The sequence below is a fragment of the Camarhynchus parvulus genome, chromosome 1A, assembly GCF_901933205.1.
Source record: "Camarhynchus parvulus chromosome 1A, STF_HiC, whole genome shotgun sequence".
Classification (NCBI taxonomy): Eukaryota; Metazoa; Chordata; class Aves; order Passeriformes; family Thraupidae; genus Camarhynchus; species Camarhynchus parvulus.
Window position 1 is genome coordinate 66,362,126 of NC_044586.1, and position 17,084 is coordinate 66,379,209.

Consider the following 17,084-nt stretch of genomic DNA (forward strand, 5'->3'; position numbering starts at 1 on the left):
TGGGGGTTGCGGGGTCCCCTGAGGGATGCGGGACCCTGCTGAGGGATGCGGGCACGGCTGAGGGATGCGGGATCCCCTGAGGAATGCGGGACCGTCTGAGGGATGCGGGACACGGCTGAGGGATGCGAGACATGGATGAGGGATGCGGAACCCCCCTGAGGGATGCGGGCCCCGGGTGAGGGATGCGGGACCCGTCTGAGGGATGCGGGCACGGCTGAGGGATGCGAGCCCTGCAGGGATTCCCTGCAGAACAGGAGGCCGCCCTGCGTGCAAAAGGGGCCGGTCCCGAGCCGGGGAGGAGGAGGAGGAGGAGGAGGAGGAGAGGGTGGGTCGCTCGCTGTGTCTCCTGTCAGCTCGGCAGGCTGTGCGCTCACGGCGGGGCAGGAGCCCGGCGCTCCCGGGCACCATGATCCTGTGGCTGTGCCTCTGCTGGGGCTTCTCCCCCTCGGCGGGACAGCCCGACTCGGAGCTCATGGCCAGGTACCTGGAGGAGCAGCTGCTGGCGGACTACAGCATCGTGGAGCAGGTAGGTTTGGAGGCGGAGGGGGTTCGGGAGCATCAGGTGGCCGCGGCTGGCTTGTCCCCTCTTCAGCAGCGGGATTGGCAAGCGGGACAGGCTGGTAAAAATGCGTTTATTCCACCTGTCCGTGCGGCTGGGCTCCGTGCGAGGTGCTGCAGCCAGCTTGGGGTTGTGCTGGAGGTGCTAAGCCAGGACATCACCCAGGATATAACCCTGGAGATCACCCAGGAGATCACCCTGCCCCGCTGGTGCTGCTGCCCCGGCACGGCTCGGTCTGACCCCCATCCATCCCCAGGCTGTACTAACCAGGCTTTCCACAGGCACAGGGGAGCTAACGCCGTGTCCTGGCCACGCTCCAGTCTGAGTAATCCCGAGTATTTCAAATTCGGGGGATAGGTTTTTTTCCTGCCTGTGGTGTTACTGTACTTGATTTTTAACTCGTGCATTTTAAACTCGTAGCATTTTTAATGCACGAACCAAAGCACATGAATTTCAGCTTCTAAAAGGCTTCTTGACAATGAAAGAAAAAAAAATTCTGCAAGTGAGGGAGGGCTGTTTTGCTGTGTTGTTGTGTGGCTTAGATTTTCTAAGGAAATGGGGTTGAAAGAGCAATGAACTTTTTGCAAGAGTTTGGGTGGTGGTTTGGGAGGCTGTGATCTGTCTCCAGTGGAAAGTGCCTCTGCCCATGGCAGAGGGGCTGGAATTAGATGATCTTTAAGGTTCCTTCCAATCCAAACCACTTGGATTCTATAAAAGAGGGCTTCAGGTCTGTGCTCACATCTGTCAGGTCCATGAGTGATACCACATGTGACTTTGGGTCACTTAGGGCATCAGTGACCTAAATTTGATCAGGTCTGAGAGGCTCTGTAGCACCTGAGGCACCCGTGTGGGGCTGAGATACAATGCAGGAACTAAGAAATATCTGTGCCTTGCTGGAGGTCAGGTGGGATAATCCAGTTTGTTTAAAATGTCAGTATTTGTCTGTATTTGCCATCTTCTGCCATGCAGCAGGTGGGAAGAGTGAGACTCTTCACATATATCTGTATCTATCCCTCCTAGAACAGAAAGAATAGAAGCATACACATCTCTGCCCTATGGGGACACCGAAAACTTTGCTTTCAATCCTGATTGCTATGGATGCATGCTCCTTTTTTGGGGAATTCAGCAACAAACCAACACTGTCCAAGTGGGAGAGAGCATCTCCACCACTGCCAGTGGAGTGGGATCTGGGACCACTCACCTGCTTTAGGGGGAAAATCAGTTGCAAAGCTCCAAGAACTGGCTCACAGTGCTGGAGTAACCTGGCTGATGTTGCCCGGGGCACATGAGGGTGTTTTCACAGGAGCTGTGCTGCTGCCAGGTCAGTGGCAGCAGTCACTGCCACCAGAAAAGCAGCGATGTGTGAGTAGCTGTGGTGCCCTGGGACAGCCAGATCTACCAGAGGACATCTGTCTGTCCTCACTGAACACCTGAGAACAGGCAGGTGCTCCCCTGGATTGAGGCACTGCCCTAGAAACAAATCCACTGCACAGCTTATATCCCATACACCATGCTGGGGCTATGGCAGTAAGTTATGGGGTCACTACTAGCAATTATCTGGCTTTAATGAGGGTGTTGGAAAGCTTTAAAGCTAAAAGTTGATGGTAATTTGGAAATGGTTCCATTAGATGATGCCAGTGAAGCTGCCTGATTGAACAGTCCAATGGACTGATAACAAACCCTGCAGCAGTGTTTGGCAGTACCCATGAAGTCCTACAAAATAAGATTCTGCTGTCTGGGGATCCTTAGCTCCTCACTGATGATCCCCAAGACTTTAGAAGGTGGTTCTTGAAGTCACAGAGCCTTCTTGTGCAATTCAGCAAGCAAACAGAATGGGTTTTGGTGGGGAAAGATAAAAATAGGAACCAAGTTTCCAGTTTCACTGATTAGTCTTTTAAAACCCCTGTGACCAGAACAACAGGTGGATTTGTTCCAAAAGGTAAACCTTCAGTAAAAAATACTGAGGGCTATTGATCTCTCATCCCTGCCTCTGCTCCAAGCAGGGCCAACTTCACAGACATTTGTCTGTCTTGTTTTGGAGAATCTGCAGTCTCTCACAGCAGGTTCCTGAGGGGCTTTATTTGTCTGAGATAACAGACCCAGACAGAAAGTTTCTTCCAAAAGTTAAGATGCAAACGATTCCTCTCCTCTCCTCTCCTCTCCTCTCCTCTCCTCTCCTCTCCTCTCCTCTCCTCTCCTCTCCTCTCCTCTCCTCTCCTCTCCTCTCCTCTCCTCTCCTCTCCTCTCCTCTCCTCTCCTCTCTCCTCTTTCCCAAGGGAGTTGTTTTCCCTTCGTTCTAATTTCACAAGATGTTGGCTCAAATGATGCAGAAGGAAATAGTAAAGATTCCCATGGATGAAAGTTTAATTTCCCCGTTGGGCATTCCTGAGCTTTTCAATGCACAATATAAACAGACATAAAATCATCTCTTTTGGCAAGGGCTGCTGCTATTTCAGAGTAAATAAACTGAAAGGGCAAATCAGGTAAAAACATATTGTTGCATTCTTCTTCTCTCTGGGGTTCCACTGACATTTTAAGATGGCACTTGGCTTCCCTCATTGACAGAAGACTTGCTTTGGGGAGGGACTTGATTTGGAGATGTTGTTGAGCAACCATGTGAGAAGAAGTCAGAGGAGTTGGTGACAAGGGTGAGACAGGGAGCACAATTGCACTGTCATAGGTGAAGCACTTTGTTTCATAGTAAGGTCTATGGCTGAATTTAAATATCTTTAGTCCTGTTTTGCACATAACCCATGCTTTTCTGTCACTGCACAAAAAATACACAGTACCTGTGGAGAGTATTTAGGCAACAGACCTGCTCTTGAGATAATATTCATACAGCTGAAGCTGTAGCACTAATTTAAACAAGTTATAGAACCTTAGAATGATTTGGGTTGGAGGGGACCTTAAAGAGCATCCAGTCCCCAACCCTTGCCATGAGCAGGGAGATCTTCCACTAGACCAGGCTGCTCAAAACCCCATCCAGCCTGGCCTTTAGTACTTCCAGGGATGTTCTTAGCATCCAGGGCCAGGGCTAAAGGCTGACCTTCCTGCCATCATGTGGCATTCATATTCTCTGGAAAAATCCCTTTGCCCAGGATTTTTCTCCTGGGAAGTGGAGAAGCCTCAGAGGAAAAGAAAAACAATAATTATCTGATTTGCTTCTCCTGTGTTGTGCTCACATGTGGAATGTGTTTGGAGATTGTTTACCACAGGTGATTGTTCCATTGGATTCTGGTGTGAATTGTTTTGACTCTTTGGCCAATCAGGGCCAAGCTGTGTTGGGACTCTGGAAAGAGTCATGAGTTTTCATTATTATCTTTTTAGCAGTGTGTAAATATCCTTTCTGTATACTTTAGTAGCATTTAGTATAGCATTCTTTAATATAATATAGTATTATAAAATAATAAATTAGCCTTCTGAGAACATGGAGTCAGATTTATCATTCCTTCCTCCATCTGGGGAACCCTGCAAGTACAATAGCCATCATACAGAGGGTCCCTTGCCAAGCACCACTGGCCAAACACCCAGCACCTCCTTGCCTGAGACAGCCACGTTCCACTGCTGCTCTTTGATCAGTGGCTCTGTTAATACAAAAGAGACTCAGGTTTTAATTTTAACCAGAGGAGCATTTGAACCTGGCCATGGGTGATCAGTCACACAGCCCTGTGTCTGGGTTAAACAAGTGGCATGTCTGCTGTAAGCTGAACAGAGCCCACTCACTCCCTGAACTCTTTGCAGGTTGCTCGGCGCGTCCCAAGACAGGCCAAATTCCTGCAGAGGCTGGTATGTATCACACCCTGTCTTTGTTTTACCTGATGGGAGCTACACTTCCCCTGGATATGTGTGTGTGTGTGTGTGTCTGTGTGTGTGCATCCCTGCTGGGGTATCAGTCCTTGGTTTCTCTGGGTCTGGACTGAAGGCACTTGAGATGGCAGTCCATGTTCACACTCAGATGTTTATTATTTATTATCAGTAAAACAGTCTCACTACTGTGAGTTCTGCAGCTTTTCATTAGAAGGCACAAAATGGCCAACAATCTCTGGTTACAAGGGATTTTAAGACTAAATATCCAATTAAGAACTGACACCTGGATAATTTTCCCTTTTAACCCAATAACTGATCCCAAAGAGCCCACAATGGGGACTTTTCTGCCCAATTACAAAATGCCACCCAAACCCATGGAGAAGCAGGAAGAAGAAGCATGAAGAAGAAACCCAGGATGACACCCTGTGCCCTCCATCTTGCTTCCATCCACAACACACTAAAAATCCCAAAACCTCAATTTCTCACCAAGTGATACACCTACACTACTCTCTATAATCTATTCCACACTTTTGTGGATTCTAGTCTATCTTGAAGTCTAGGAAATTTTCTCCATGAATGAGGGTCACAGTCAGTGCTCCCCTGGGGGTCAGGGCACCCCAGAGCAGACAGAGAAATATTCTCTGTGCCCTGGGTTTCCACACATCCCTATGCCCAGGGATGAACTATTTGGTGGTGGAGTGAGATTGTGAAAAAAGAAACCTTCATTGTGATCCATGCAACAGGTACAGGTTCTTCTAATATTTCCCAATCAATTTTCTCAAGCCCAGATTTGGAGGAAGAACATCTAATGTTACCATCCTTAACAACGCAGTGAATATTAGCTTGATGAAATCTCACTGAGTTTGAAGAGAAAGGGAGTTTGCTTTGGAATTTGAAGATCTCTGTCATTCTCTGACAAAATCTCCCGGAGAAAGGAAGAAAACAAGGAAGCCAATATCCTTCTTCCAGCACAGAAGTCTAAAATTTGGATGTAGAGAGGCAGCCAGTAGAATTGCTGTTCATGGCCAGTTAGTTTTCTGGCTTTTCTGGGGGACTTCCCAGTTGAGAACTGGTGTGGAACTCATTTCACACACTGAGCAGCCATCACCTTAACAGCTTCTGGTCCCCTTCATCTTTAACAAATTGGCATCAGCAGCCTAGAGAGAAACTCTCAGGCTTATTACCAGTTTATTACTTCTAATCTGAGAGGCAGTCAATTTGTTTTGATGAAAGTAACTGATAAAGGCAAAAATACTGAATGGATTTCATATGTTCAGCTTTTTTTCTGTTCTTCCAAATATTTCATGCAAAGGAGCATAAAATAATTTGTTTGGTGAGAAAATCTCAGCTGCCAGTTCATCATCATGACCAGGACACCTCCACAAAGCATCCAGCCAATTTGCCTCATGGCAGTGTGCTAATCTGCTGCCTTGGCATTCCCTCACTTAATTTTTAATAGGGATGATAACTCATGGTAATAATAACATTAAACAAATTGTTTGTTTTGCTTTTTTTTCCTTTGAGCTGCCTCTTATCTTCTGAAGGCTGTCTTGATTTGAAAAGCCAGGTGTCTGCCAAGGAAGGCAGAAGCCTTCCTTGAAATGGAAAATGTAAACCCCCTCCCTCTGAATTATTATAATTTTGAAATTAAAGGGCTCTCAGGCAAAGATATGGGAATAGGAATAACAGTTCTTTACTAGGAAAATTAAAAAATACAAATGCAATAGTAGAAAAAAGAGAACAACTCACTGTCAGAGTGAGAGCAGGAGCTGCCCCCTGTGTGTCAGGGGGTGGCACAGCCCCATCCCATGGGGGCTCAGCCCTCCTGCAGTGCCAGCTGTGCTGCTGCTGGAGCAGGGATCCTGCACAAGGGGGGAGTTTTCCTCTGCAGCTCCAGGGCTGCTGCAGATGGGCCTGGGCTCCCTCTGGCAATGCAGGGCAGCAGAAAGCTGCTCCTCTGGCAATGCAGTGGGCAAAGGCTGCTGTGCTGCTCCAGGCTCAGATTGGATCCAGGTAGGAATGCTTGGCTCCTCCCCTGGGCGCAGCATCTCCCCATGGGATGCTGGAATTGGATCAGCCCTGCAGGGACACTCAGTGGCCATGGACAGCAGAGATCTCCTGGAGGGAGGGTTGGCTGTGGGGGAGATAAAGAAAAAACTGCCCCATGAACAGAGATCACTGCCCCACCTCTGACAGATGGGGACAGAACACACACCCCATTCCCAACCTAAGACAAAGAGTCAATAAAAAGTGCAGAAAACAAGCAGGCGTTTGTGCAGCTGTAAGAGCACCAGGCACTGATGGATTGTGCAGGAGCTCCAGGGAATGCAGCACAGGAATCACAGAGTGGAACTCGGGCTGCCTGCCCAGCCTGGCCAAGCAACCTGTCTGGAAATGGCCTGTGCCCCCACCATTTATATTTTCTATATACAGGGAATAGCAGATCCCTTCCAGAGATGGGAAGGTGAACCAATTCTTTCATCCTCAGCTCTATGTGATGCCCTTATTCTGTGTTTGATTTTCTCAACAGCAACTCACACCCACCAGGAAGAGGGAGGGATGTTGAATGTCTTTTTTGTTGTGTTTTTTTGCCATTCCTCAGGATATCAGACCTGGAGCTTGTTCAGTGGGATAGAGATATTTTCCCCATCCCTGGAAGTGTCCAAGGCCAGGTTGGACAAGGCTTGGAGCAACTTGGTTTAGTGGAAAATATTCCTGCCCATGGCAGGGGTTAGAACTGGATGGGCTTTAAGGTCTCTTCCAGCCCAATTAATTCTGTGATTCTAAAACAGAGATCAGCTGAAGCCAGCAAAGAGTGGATTTAGCAAAAAAAACCCTAAGTGATTTTTTTTTTTGCACATAAAATACCGTTGAGCTGTGGAACTTGCAGCAGGATGTTGTGGATGCTAAAAGTTTACATGGATTCAAAAAGCAGCTGTGTAAAGTAATAGAAGAGAAATCCACAAGGTAGAAATATACCACAAAAATGCCACCCTTGACCCTGGAGTTCCTTCAGCCACAAATTACTGAAAACTGAGAGAATATTTCAGGGAGTATCAGTGCAGGTTGGACTGATTTTACACTCTCCTCTAAGCATGTGCTGTTGGTTTCTGCCAGTGACAGGCTACAGGGTTAGAAATGTTTTTTTTCTCACCCAACACAACCATTCTCCCGTTGTTGTCACAACAAAGGCAAATTCATGCTCTCTGTCACATTTGAACGACTTCCTGAGCTCCTGTGAATCCATCAGTGCATTCTCAGTGTCAGACAGGTCACTGTGGAGCCACTGGTATCCTCAAGTGAAAGGCAAAGGGCTTGATCCTCCTTTGCTGTTCATCTGTCAGCTACATATAAACCCAAAGATTTTTATGAGCTGCAGCACGTGGGGGTGAATGCAGAAGGTCTCACACCAAAGAATTTGCTGTATGTTTTAATTCTTTCTAAAACCTTTGTTATTAAATCCTCTGTGTACCTTGCTATGCCACGGGCAATTAGTGGCATGGAAGACCTAATGAAGCATCAGCTCATTATATCTGAAAACATTCCTAGAACCCTATTTCAATCAAAACTCCCCATCTTCTCCACCTTCAGGATAATGAGACTGGGAAGCCATGCCTTTGTATCAGGGCAGTTCACAAGAACAGCAGGATCTACTTCTAATTAACAGCAGTTAATTAAGCAGTGGTCTAAGGGTGGGGCATTAGATCTGTTCAGGGGTGTTCTAGCTTAGATCCACAGATCCATTGCACTGATCTGCCTAAAATTAAAGATATCTATCATGACTAGGTTCATCTGAGACACATTATCAGTCTTTCTAAGCCTTGCAAGTGTGGGCAGGCAGGGCTTTATGCCAAGTCTGTTGGCAGATCTTGTTAGATCTTGCAGTGGATCCTCGTTCTTCCATTTGCCTGGAATCCACAAGCCCAGCAGCTTGATTAGTTGGATGCTCAGTTACTTCTGATGCCATCAGCTACTGCAGAAATGTTCTTGTTTCATACTCAGACAAACACTTGCTCCCTTTCTTAAGCTGTTTGCCAAAATTATTTTTGTTCTGAAAGAAAGCCTGGACATGCAGCTGAAGAGCCTGTTCTTGTCCTCACAACTCTTACGTGACTGTGAGCTTTTACCAACGTCAGTAGGAAGAGTCTTACTGTATTTGTCTCAGTGGAGTTGCTCTGTATTTAAAGTGCATTTTACCCTTTATCTCCCTTCTGCTTTTGAGGGTTTGGTCTTTGATTGTGTAAGTCAATGCACAGATTTTTCTTTTTCAAGCGCTGCTTACAGTTAAGTACACTGAAGTATTTCAGGAAGAAAACATTTGAGCTCCATGGAGATGTTGCTGTCAAAAAACACATTAGTCTGGAGAAATGCTCCAACTCAGGACGTGTGCACGAAAACAGATTCCCAAGAAGCAGAAATTGGCTTTCAGCTTCCATTGCTACATCATGTGTCATTCACTGCTGTCTCTGCTGCTTCTCTGCTGGAAGGAGTCCAGCGTGGGCTAAAAAGCTTAAAATATTTTGCTTGAGATGTCACAGTGTCAATGTTTTTTATTAAGTTTCTTCATCCATTGGCGTAGAATTCCAGGATGGATTCTCAGCAGACGAGGACTCAGTTGACTCCATTGACAGCAATTTCTCTGTTTACATAACTCAGGGATCTGACTGGATGAATTTAAAGGTGCTTCTTCATAAATGGTGATGTCAGTCTTTCAAGAAGTCTTCCATCTGCTCTTGTGCACAGTGCACAGAGCAGGGCGTGTGACACAATTCTGGACCCCATGGGGACATATTTTGGGCTTCTCTTCCCAGGCCACAAGGGAATAATCCTGATCCTCTCACACAGTCAGAGTTGAAGGCTTCAGTTCAGGGCACAGATGGATTTTGTCAGGGTGTTTCACAACTTAAAGGCTGGCATGAGCACAGCTCTCAGACCTTTCCCAAGCACTGGACAATGTCTGTGGCCTCTGTGCATGAACAGAGGCACATTCCTGATTTACTGTTTGCAGCTCACCTGAAATTTTGAGGACAAGCCCACCTCACCTTGCCTGTGGTTGTCAGGAGGTCTAATACTCATTACGTGGGAGCTTGTAGTCCATATTAAATCTTAAACCCATTGAAACACTGAAGGGGTGAGTTATCCAGCTGCCTGTTTAGGGGTGACCTTTTTGATTCCCACAGGAAACCAGGCCTCGGATGTCTGAGTTCCACGTGAGGTCCACGATCATCTCCCGCTACGCCTTCACCACCGTGTCCTGCACCATGGTCAACAGCGGCTCGGAAGCACGGGAAGCTGTGTTTGAGATGCAGATCCCAGCTGCAGCTTTCATCTCCAACTTTACCATGTAAGTAAGTGTCAGGACCCAGGAAATCTCTCTGGCTGCCCTGGAGGACTCGAGACCCTGCCAGGGGGGCTCAGAGACCTTGGCACAGAGCCCAAGACACCTGTGACTTTGATTATGACCCATGGAAAAAATTTCCACCCTTACATGAGGATCTGCAAGTCATGAAAGTTTAAGTAGAATAATAGTTAATTTGTCATAGGGTGAAAAATAGATTTTTGGGGTTTTTAGAATGGGGGCTCAGAGTCCTAAGATGGAGGAATTTGGGTGTGCCCTGTCCTTCTTCCTTCCTCTTCCTAGCGTCCATGTTCTGGGTGATGGTGGCACTTTTGGATTGGTATAAGGTAGAAACTCACTGTCTAACATAGGTGATAGGTATTGGGAAGTTATGGTAAATGATGTACATGTAGTTTTTAGTATAAAAATGTAACACTGCCCCAAGGTGGTCAGGGTCCCTCTGTCTGACCTGCTGGACAGACCTCAGAGGGTCAGAGAAAGAATGTTATAGATAAGAAATAATAAACAACCTTGAGAATGAGATCAAAAGAATCCTGACTCCTTCTTTGACTGCTCGGCTGGGAAAAGAGACTTGTACATATCTCAGAGTCACTCTGACCAGCAGAAGTCCTGAGAAATAAGTAATGCACAGACCAGGTCTATGGATGCCACAATACTAAATTCGAATTCTCAGTGTAAACAGGGAGGGAAACTATTCTAAACTATTATATTTCCCCTCTGAGTGTCCTTTAACGACTTCCTTCTCCTCCTCTCTCTGATTTGAATGAGAAAACTCTCTTCAAGACCTTAAAGACCTTTCCAGAGAAAGTTTCAGCAACACTGGCAGGTATATTTATCTCACTTGACTGACTGTAAGACCTAAGAATCTTCTTGTTATTTCATGTTCTCCACATTGGAGCAGAAGTAAACTCCAGACAGCACATAGGTTCAGTGGCTGCTGGAGGTGTGAATGATAAACCAAACAGAGAGAAACCTCATAGTGAAATGACCAATAAATTAAATTCTTGTTCTCAAACATATTAGGTTTGGTCATGCTCAGATCCCTTCTACAGGTAGATATTGGGGCCACAGCTTCAGACTGGACCAAAAGGGATAGGGGACCCACTCTTTAAGAAATACTTCCATTTAGAGTGAATAGGAAGAATAAGGGACTTTTGCCTTTGTACTGGGCTGGTGTTTCCAGCCTTGAACTTCTGAGTTTGCTTCTGTCCCAGAGGCTTGGGTGGACTCAGGAGAGTGACACCAGCAGCACTCTGAGATCTTCTGACATCCAAGTCTGTGAATGCACCAGCAGCAAATGTCCACCTGTCACTGTACTTGGGTGCAGGGTGACCATGCTGACACCTCTGATCTCTCCAGGAGCATTGGCAACAAGACTTATTATGGAGAGGTCACGGGGAAGGAAAAGAAAAACAGCACGGATGACAAAGAAAGGCACAAGAAACCTCCAAGCCCCACAGAAGGAAGGTGAGTGTTGTGCATTTGGCTGTGTTCTGGGAGGTGATGCCCTCTCCTGCCATCTTTATCTTGTGGCATGCCCATCCATGGATTTATAGGAAGGAGCAACTAAACTGGATGTTTTCTGCACTGCCTGGTGTCATTCCTATACTCCAAGCCGTGAAAAATTGTGTGTGGCCTTTTCTAACCCTGTCACACAACTTTTTAAATTCCAAGATGCTCCAGGATGTACTGCTGGGGGAAAGAATTCTTCTTACTTCCTGAATAACAGAAAGGAAACTTAGGGTGCTGTCATGAACAGAGTCATCCACTTCACTCAAGAGGGAAGAAAAAAAATACTTTATTAATATTAATTAATTAATATAAATAAATTATATATAAATAAAATAAATAAATAGAAATAAATAAATTATTAATTAATATTTTATTTATAAACATTAATATTTTGTTTATATTTATTTAATATAATTATAAATAAATATAGATTTTGTAAATAATCATTATATTTATGTATATTTATTTATATTTAAATTATTTCTTGTAAATATTGATATTTTATTTATATATTAATTTCATTAATAGATTTTAATTTATATATTAATTTTATTAATGTATTTTATTTATATTTTACATAAATCAGCAAAATTCAATGGTAAATGCAACAGGTGTTCAACAAGATTCAATGGGAGGGTTCAGTTGTTTATTTACAGGCAACAGGTCAGGCAAAACTATTGGGGGGGAGGTGAAAGGGCTAATTTGTGTTGTGTATGGGATGTGAAGCTGTCTTTGGATTTTCCTTCCAGGGAGAATGGCTATGAGACATTCAAGGCCTCTGTCTTCATCCCCCGCAAGATGCAGGCCAGGTTCACACTGCATTACGAGGAGCTCCTGCAGAGGAGGCTGGGGAAATACGAGTACACCGTCAGCATCCGGCCCCAGCAGCTGGTGGGGAGGCTGAGGGTGGAGGTGAACATCCTGGAGAACTCAGGAATTGTGTCCCTGGAGGTGCCTCCCCTCAGGAACAGCAGGCAGAAAGGCAATGGGAGAGCTGAAGGTAAGTGTGGAAACCCAGGGCACCACAGGGAATATTTCTGTGTCTGCTCTGGGGTGCCCTGACCCTCAGGGAGTACTGACTCTGACCCTCATTCATGGAGAAAGTTTCCCAGACTTCAAGGTAAACTAGAATCCACAAAAGTCTGAAATAGATTATAGAGAGTAGTGTAGGTGTATCACTTGGTGAGAAATTGAGGCTTTGGGATTTTTAGTATGTTGTGGATGGAAGCAAGATGGAGGGCACAGGGTGTTGTCCTGGGTTTCTTCTTCATGCTTCTCCTTCCTTCTTCTCCATGGGTTTGGGTGGCATTTTGTAATTGGGCAGAAAAGTCCCCATTGCATCTCTTTGGGATCAGTTATTGGGTTAAAAGGGAAAATAATCTGAGTGTCAGTTCTTAATTGGATAGTTTAGTCTTAAAAGACCTTGTACCAAGAGATTGTTGGCCATTTTGTGCCTTCTAATGAAGAGCTGCAGAACTCACAGCAGTGAGACTGTTTTACTGATAATAAATAATAAACACCTGAGTCTGAACATGAACTGCCATCTCAAGTGCCTTCAGTCCAGACCCAGAGAAACCAAGAACTGGGACCCCCGCAGGTAAGGAGAGATTTTATGACCCATGGTTCTCATGGTTATTTGTGGGGCCTGGCAGTGCTGGATCTGTTTTCTCTGGATGACTGTGTCTGTGTGGTATCTGTGCCTCAGACTGTGAGGACTTTGAAGCTTAATGAACACAGGGCTGATCCCATTCATCTCAATAGGGTTTTTTTCTTTGCTATTGTCTTGAAGAGCTTTGAACTGGGCCTTCAGGCCTTGTGCTCAGCCCTGGAGCAGGCTCTTCCCTGGCCTCTGCATCTCCTGGGAACTGTTTATTTTAAGTGAATTGTTTTTTCCATCCATCCATGCCAAGGAAGATAGGAAATCCTGCACTTCAGAACATGGGAAATTCCAAGAGGAAAATCCATATTTTGCCAAAGTGCAAAGTGCTATCTGAGCATCTGCTCTTACCCCTAACCATCCTCGCTCACTGTTCAGACAGTGTAAATATAACTCTTTCTGGTGTAAACCAACAGCTCAGGATACTGTGATTGCTGCATGTTGTCAAAAAACACCAAAAAAAAAAAAGGATGGAAGGAGGATGCAGAGTCTTTTGGGACTTGACCGTCAGTCATTGCAAGTGACACAGTGCCAGCAAAATCAGTGGAGCTGCACTGAAGGATCATAATGCATGTGAACTGGAGTTAAACTGATTGCTCAACTGGGATCCTACTGATCTAATCCAAATCACATGAAACCAAGGCTCTCAGTGACTTGGGCTATCTTCAGGTCAAGCCTCATTAGTCTCACTGTCCTATATCCACGTGCCAAGTGATAAATGTGCTCTGCTCCTCATCAGGAGAGGCAGGAAGCCTTTTTCACCTATCAGGGAATTGTTGGCATGTGGTTTCCTGCAAGACATCTGGCATTGATCAAGGGTAGAGACAGACTGAGCAGAGCAGACACACTGCTGGTCCAGCACAGGATGGAAATTCCTATATGTAAATGACATACAGGGAAAACTCGTGTAAGTCACTATCCAAATGGCAATCTGGGAGCACTGACATTCTTGGCATCATGCTTCAGATTTCAAAGAGCTCATATAAAAATGGGCCTGAGCTGTTGGATTCTGTAATCCTCCCTAGCCAGTAAAATGTATATAAAATAGGAGTTCCATTGCAGGATGGGCAATGCAACTGAAGCTCAGATTCCCTGTGCTTTATCTCTGTTCAGAATTCAATTTCACACCCTTTCTGTCTGGAATCATTCCATGTGGTTGTTCACTATATTCCAGCTGACTGTCACCTCCCAAGATGGATCCAAAAACAAAACATCAGAGCCATTAGTTGCTCCCTGTGAATCCTTCTTGCTCATATGACACCCAAAAAGTGGGTGCACATTCAGTGAGACCTCCAGAAGTAAACAGAGCAGGAAAAAGCATTTTCCAGATGGAACTGTCATCCTCACAAAAGGAACAGTTAAACCTGAATTATTTTGGAGTCTGGCAGATTCAGGATTAGAGCTCAAATGCAAACCAGAAAAAAGTATCTGCTCTCTATTGGATTTCCACAGCTTAAAACTCTTCAGTACTACTTGGTTGGACATTGGAACATTGGAAAATGGTACTGCCTGACTGGTTTGAGGTTGAATATGTCATTAAAGCTCTCTTCCTCTATTTCTTGTGTTTAAACTATCTCACAGTTAATTATAAAATATGAGATTTTGATATGTAGCAATAAATTACCTTGAGAGTAGTGGAAGAAAAATATATTGTGCCATCAAGCTGTTACAACCCACCCCAAAAGGTGAGGGTAACCCAAGTTCTGGAAACAACACTGATTCATCCGTGTTTGTAAATACACATATTTAGGTTTATTTTAGAACAACCTGGTAGCACAGGAAAACAGATATGTTTTGGTTCTTATTGTCTACAGTAATATGAAAATATAGAACCATAAATATATCACTTAAGAAAATGTATAAGAGTAGAAAGATCTCACCACCTGAAAGACTTGTGATGAGACTTGGTTGTTGCAATTTCAATCTTCATTGGTCAAAGTGGTGATCACAGGCTAGATCCATTATGTGGTGAAAAAATCCTAAGGGAAACCCACAGAATGCACAATCTATTGGGTTTATATTCACTCAGGTTCAGGTGGGAATGCCCAGGTACCTGCCCAGGGGTGGGGAGCTTGTAATGGTTGTTGGAATGCTGTGGATCAAGGACACCTGAATGATGGAATGTTGTGGATCATGGGACACTTGGGGAGTCTTTTACACCTTCTCAGATGGCACAGCTGTCTGATAAATTAGTGCTGTTGTCAATTATGTCCCATCGTGGCCCATCACAGCTGAGTTCACTTGATAAGGACAAAGTTCCTCCTCCCAGGGTTCACCTCATTGTTTATCTGGTCCAACACCGGCTGCAGCCTGAGCTGGGCTGTGCTGCCCCTGGCACCTGGGTGGGTGCTTTGCCCCTGGCAGCCTCCCCTGAGTGTTTGAGCATCCCAGTGTCTCTTCCAGTCTCACTTGTGGATATGTCCTTTTCTTGTCTCTCAGAAAGTCCTGTGTCCATCCTCTCTGAACAGGGAGCAGAGACAATGTGATGACAGATCTTTCTAGGATATTTCCTGGTGCAGTAACTCCTGCACACATGGCTCCATCTGGGAGTTATATTTTTCCCAAAGGAAGGCCTTAGGCATGTGAGTTTTGGACAATGATCTTTTGGCATGTGCAGGTGTTTTCTGTCACATACAAACCCCAAAACATGAGGCATTGAGGCCAATGATCCTGACCTTCTCTGGTGACCTCAGAATGGAGCCACTTTCTGAATGATGTCCTGGATGTTGCCCTCATCTTGTTCCTGCAGTGTAGCTGTCTGAGAACTTGGGCTTGGGCAGGAGACACCAGGCTGCTAGAGGATGACTGTTTCTTTCTGAAGTCAAAGGTCTCAGAAAGCTTTTTATTTCTTTTAACAGCTGTCTGGAAGTTTCCACATGTTAGTGGAGGACAAACTTTGCATTTCAGCTCCAATCCTGAATCTGCCAGACTCCAAAATAATTTAGGTTTAACTGTTCCTCCTGTGAGGATGAAAGTTTCATCTGGAAAATGCTTTTTCCTGCTCTGTTTACTTCTTCAGCTGAATTTAGTGGAAAGTTTGTCTGAAGGCTCTACTAACTCTCTCAGTGTGAGCACAAACCAGCCCAAGCATTTGGAGCTCATCCATGCTCTGGACTCTGAAATATCTCACAGATTTTTCTCCCTCTGCCACTTGTTTAAAAAGAACAAGGCCAATAAACAAAGGAGACTAATTGGGATCCAGATATCAAGTGCTGCCTAAAAAAGAAACCTGGGGGAAGATGTAGGAGCTGTGTTCAAGAATATAAAAGGCTGCTGCAAGAAGGAAAGGATACTGTGGCTTCTGTGTCAATAACTGAAAAAACAAGCAGTCATGGGTTTATTATCCACAGGGAAAAATGTAAATTAGACATTGAAAACGTTCAACAGTGAAAAAAGTGAAGCTCTGGGAAGGACTGGCAAGTGCAGGCACTGAGTTTCCATTACTGGAGGCCTGGAGTGTTTCCTGATTGTATCAAAAAACTAAATAGGAAGGGATTTGGTCCGAGAACATGGGATGAATTAGATAAGTTAACTTCCAGACCTGATTGTTGTTATTCTAGAAAAAAAAAAGTTTCCTTGGACCCTTTCTATCAGACCATTTTTTGGCTTTTAACTTCTGTCCCAGGGATGGAGATGAGCGGCTATGAAGAGGATTGGAGAGATTCCTCAGCAATTCTTGTCACTTCAAATGGCAGTGGGAGACAGCCTTGCAAACTTCCTCTCCAGAGATCCCCAAACCACTGTCTGTGTTAGAAAGGATGACATTTATCACCTCCAGAGAGTGTTCTGAGGAGCAATAGAGGGAGGCAATGTGATCCACTTAGACTCCACATTGTTTTAAAAAACGGGTTACCTGTGATTATGCTCATTTAACAGATGGGGAAACTGAGGCATGGAGTTGCTGTCTAAATCACCTGATTTCCAATGGTCCAGAGAAATGTTAAGACTGGAGCTTGTGCTGTTGTGGCACAGCTCCTTGGCCTCACCCATCAGTGTATTTATGGCAGAGAAACATGGAAGTGCTGCCCAAAGGCCACGGACATGGATGAGCAGGAGGAATAAGGAGGGAGCTTCTCACTGACCCTGGTGGGATGTGACCAGGCAGCCTAACCCACAGCAGGCTTTCCTTTCAGCAGTGGAGGAGAAGTAATGTGAAACCTCCAGATTAGAAATTATAAATGAACTTTAAA

General features: G+C 45.1%; 1 protein-coding gene across 1 annotated transcript in view; it reads left to right on the plus strand.

Moving 5' to 3' along the window:
* Positions 1-341: 341 nt before the first annotated feature.
* Positions 342-17,084, plus strand: part of ITIH5 (inter-alpha-trypsin inhibitor heavy chain 5) — a 48,796-nt gene continuing 32,053 nt past the window's right edge. Inside the window, exons 1-5 of the mRNA XM_030961019.1 lie at positions 342-526; positions 4,301-4,345; positions 9,547-9,710; positions 11,085-11,192; positions 11,987-12,237. Of these exons, the coding sequence (XP_030816879.1) occupies positions 407-526; positions 4,301-4,345; positions 9,547-9,710; positions 11,085-11,192; positions 11,987-12,237 (688 nt within the window). The 5' untranslated portion in view covers positions 342-406. The remainder of the gene's footprint in view (positions 527-4,300; positions 4,346-9,546; positions 9,711-11,084; positions 11,193-11,986; positions 12,238-17,084) is intronic.